The sequence below is a fragment of the Phytophthora parasitica genome (genome assembly GCF_000247585.1).
Source record: "Phytophthora parasitica INRA-310 unplaced genomic scaffold supercont2.55, whole genome shotgun sequence".
In the NCBI taxonomy this organism is placed as follows: Eukaryota; Oomycota; class Peronosporomycetes; order Peronosporales; family Peronosporaceae; genus Phytophthora; species Phytophthora nicotianae.
Genome location: NW_008649041.1, coordinates 87,996 through 91,841, shown reverse-complemented (window position 1 = coordinate 91,841; position 3,846 = coordinate 87,996). Strand labels below are relative to the sequence as shown.

General features: G+C 48.8%; 3 protein-coding genes across 3 annotated transcripts; 1 reads left to right on the top strand and 2 right to left on the bottom strand.

Annotated features, from left to right (window-relative positions):
• Window positions 1-194: 194 nt before the first annotated feature.
• PPTG_15471 (hypothetical protein) lies at window positions 195-458 on the bottom strand (the record flags this gene model as incomplete). Its single annotated transcript, XM_008913682.1, has 1 exon — window positions 195-458. One exon carries the CDS (start codon window positions 456-458, stop codon window positions 195-197), a length of 264 nt encoding a protein of 87 aa, XP_008911930.1.
• Window positions 459-667: 209 nt separating this feature from the next.
• Window positions 668-1,264, bottom strand: PPTG_23873 (hypothetical protein; the record flags this gene model as incomplete). The annotated part of the gene is made up of 2 exons (XM_008913681.1): window positions 668-751; window positions 1,031-1,264. 2 exons carry the CDS (start codon window positions 1,262-1,264, stop codon window positions 668-670), a joined length of 318 nt encoding a protein of 105 aa, XP_008911929.1.
• A 1,551-nt stretch (window positions 1,265-2,815) lies between these two features.
• PPTG_15470 (hypothetical protein) lies at window positions 2,816-3,799 on the top strand (the record flags this gene model as incomplete). The annotated part of the gene is made up of 1 exon (XM_008913680.1): window positions 2,816-3,799. One exon carries the CDS (start codon window positions 2,816-2,818, stop codon window positions 3,797-3,799), a length of 984 nt encoding a protein of 327 aa, XP_008911928.1.
• Window positions 3,800-3,846: the final 47 nt, after the last annotated feature.

Here is a 3,846-nt window from a genome sequence, read left to right as displayed (position 1 = left end):
CATCTCCACTTGTATCCACCTTGACAAGCGTGTTTTCGGTAAACACATTTCAGCCGTGTGTTGACATTTCACGCAACTGATCTTTATCATACAAGGGTGACGATTCTAAACAAAATCGTATAATCCCAGTATATATGTGAAACGATATACTGATCCTGTCAGCATGTAATTCATTTACACGGACAGACGCAGGATTAGTCTGGACTGTAGTCCGTCCATGTCAAGATAACTGTCTTACCTCCAACACATCCCTCGAGTTCCAAAGCCGTTGCAACCGCTGCTAACTTGCTTGGTGACGCCTCGTCCTCCTGGTCATGATCTTCATCCGACGAAGAAGAATTCTCGTCTAGCACATCTCCCACTTCTGACACCATTTCATAATCGGATCCCAGGTATGGGTCATCCGTTGAGGTAGACAGGTTGGGGTCCAGTCGAAGAGAAGAACCCCTCGCTGGCATTGCGGGGGTACTATACTCGGGACGAGTTGGTGGTTGTAGCATCTGAACTATCCGTGTCAGCTTGATCCTCGTCAGCGTCAACATCATCTTCTTTAGAATTATATTTGCCGTTGCTGTCGGAATGCGACGGCAGCGTTACATCTATCACACAGTATTCCATGTCAGGATATTGGTACGAGTCTAAAGCTTCCATGTCAAGATAAAGTACGCTACCGCTCCTCGCGATCGGGAAGCTGTACGAGTTCCACGATGCGCGCGCTTAGGTCGTGCTTGTGTACTTGGTATTTGTGGATCTGAGGTCACTGCCCCTTGTGGACGTTCTATACATATCAGCGTGAGAAGATGTTGTCTGTATGATTTCAGCAGGGACGTACTCTGAGGGAGAGGTGTGTGTGTGGGAGGAATCGCGACCTCTCCCTGAAACACGCGACTAAAGAGGTCTTTGTCCGTGTGAATGTAGACAAGAAGCCCTGTTCGCCGCTGAAATCGTCCACACCGCGGAAGGCGCTATGGTACATTGATCAATTCTTACCGACTTAGATGGAATATTCCCCCCCCCCCGCTTCTCTTACCCCGGAACGTTTGTCCAATACCTTGTTATTATTCTTCGTTGTAGCTTTTGTTTTAGCATATACACTGTCCAGGGTAAGAGGGAGAGGATTACCAGCAGCGTCATCTACGGCCAGGACACCGGCGGCCATATGACTTCGCGGGTCGCCCCACACAAATTGGGGAGAGATATACTCGATCACTTCGCTTGCACGAATGGTTTGGCGAGGCAGCTTGGAGGTGCTGAGAACTGGCATCACACTACAGCGATTACCGGACGCCCCGCCAGCTCTGCGATTTTGGGCTCGTTCCCGTAGCTGAAATCGAACGTTTAAAATGTGCGACGCGTGCGAAAGCAACAGTAAAATATAGTTACTTTCCGGGGCGCTACATTAGTGTTACTCCCGAACACGCTACTTCATCGCTACTTTCGTTCAACTACTCTTGAGGTACTTTTGGGGTGCAGACGGGTGGTGGTGAGTCCTGCGTTACAGGCGTTGTGCGACTAGAAGGGCCACTCCGGCCGGTTCGCTTCTGTGTTTTTGTGTTATAATCTTCCCGCCATTGTTGTGTTGGTCAGATCCGTTCATGTGTTTATAACGTTTTCTCGCTCTTAGGCACGGCTGACGTACAGCACGAATGTCCGATCTAAAACACCCACCTCAGAATATCGGGCTTATCCTTACAGTCACTACAGTGAGGCCATCGAGTAGGCCACGGTCATGACTGACTCTACTGACTGCAATCGTCCTAGCCGCCACACCCGACTGAGCGATCGGGCGAACCTTGCCACGACGGGCTCACCGAAGCCGTTACCGCAGTCGGAGGCACCATTGTAATCCTGGAGATAATTGTAACGCGGGACGGAGAAACAAAGATTCCTTAGAATGGTAGTAATATATTTCTGTCGAAGTGATAAAAACAGGGCATACTGTATCAATCTTAACAAAACGGATAAATACAGAAAGAAAAACAAGTCGTGCTTTGCCCAAGGAAGGTCTGAGAGTTAGCAACCCTAAGGATGTTACATGACGACGCATCTCCTGCGCCTGATTCGCAGCCGCAGCATCTGCTAGTTGCTTCTAGCATCTTTTGATGCTTGTTGCGTAGACTGATGCATCGTCACTCATGTCGAATGTAGCATACAGTAGAGTTGGCATATTATTGGATGCGGCCTATTACTACCCGGGCTTTATTAAATTGTGTGAATCCAAATACACAGAATTTCCACAAATTTACGCATTTCTAATGTTTATCTTGAAAATTGTATTGACCAAATATAAACTATCCGCATTTAGAAAAAGAGGGCTTTACTCGGGAGAGGACTTTTCTTTGGAAGAGTCCGTTACATATCTAATAATGAAACTCTGTCACCTTCTTGCAACCTCGGGTAACATGATTGGTACTCGGTCCGGACGACACAGGCAACATTCAGCCAATTTATCAGTTTCGTTTCTGTAATAAATATCATAGAGTTAAATTACTTGATGTATTTATATAATGCTAATAATGCGTATCGCTTTAGACGGGACTTTAATACTTGACGAATTAGCACCTCGAGTGGCATCCTTCCTTACCTCTAAACTCTGAAATAGATTTCAGAGAATTATGTACACCACATCATTATCAAGAGACTGTATAATCGGACATTCAATTATACGCTTTGTACGGTTAAAACGAACTATTCGATTTAGGTACTGTTTAAAATGAACTGTTCGATTTTGCGATACCTTAACGAGAACGAACGGTCCCATTTGTGAATCCAAAAGTCCTTTTCACACAATTTCCGCGCCAAAAAGAAAAAAAGGATGGCGGACGACTTCGAGGCGCCGTGGGTGGAGAAGTACCGCCCGCGCGTGCTGGCAGATGTGGTAGGCAACCGCGACACGATCGCGAGTTTGCAGGCAATGGCACAGGCGGGTAACATGACGAATCTCATCCTCTCCGGCCCTCCAGGAACTGGTAAAACAACGAGCATTTTGTGTCTGGCGCGCGAGTTGCTCGGTGCCAGCACGAAGCAGGCGGTGCTGGAGCTCAATGCGTCCGATGATCGCGGTATCGACACGGTACGCAGTAAGATCAAGATGTTCGCGCAGCAGAAGGTGACACTTCCCCCTGGACGCCACAAGATCGTCATATTGGACGAGGCCGACTCAATGACAGCTGCAGCCCAGCAGGCTCTACGACGTACTATGGAGATCTTCTCGGCAACGACGCGATTCGCATTGGCCTGCAACAACTCCACCAAGATCATTGAGCCCATTCAGAGTCGCTGCGCCATCCTGCGTTTCACTAGACTGCCGGACGAGATGCTGCTACGTCGTCTACTGACTGTCTGCCAACAGGAGAACGTCGGATACAAGGAGGAAGGACTGGCTGCACTCATCTTCACAGCGGAGGGAGACATGCGCAATGCGCTCAACAACCTTCAGGCCACAGCGAGTGGCTTCGGCTTTGTTAGCGACGAGAACGTGTTCAAGGTCTGTGATCAGCCCCATCCCGCTGTGGTGAGGGAGATCCTGAATCACTGTGCCAAGGGAGAACTAGATGGAGCGGAGAAACAAGCGGTCGAGCTCTGGAAGAGTGGATACTCGTCGCTGGATATCATCGGAACGATCTTCAGAGTGTGCAAGGCGCTGCCGATGGAGGACGAGAAGCTCAAGCTGGAGTTCATCAAGCTCATTGGAGCCACGCACATGTGCATTGCTGACGGAGTGTCCACTCTACTACAGATCCATGGACTAGTGGCACGACTGTGCTCTGTCGCGCTGGCTGCCAAGCCGGAAGCTTGAGTCGTAAGAAAGGTAACAAATAGATATGACCTTACTTAGGGGTAAAA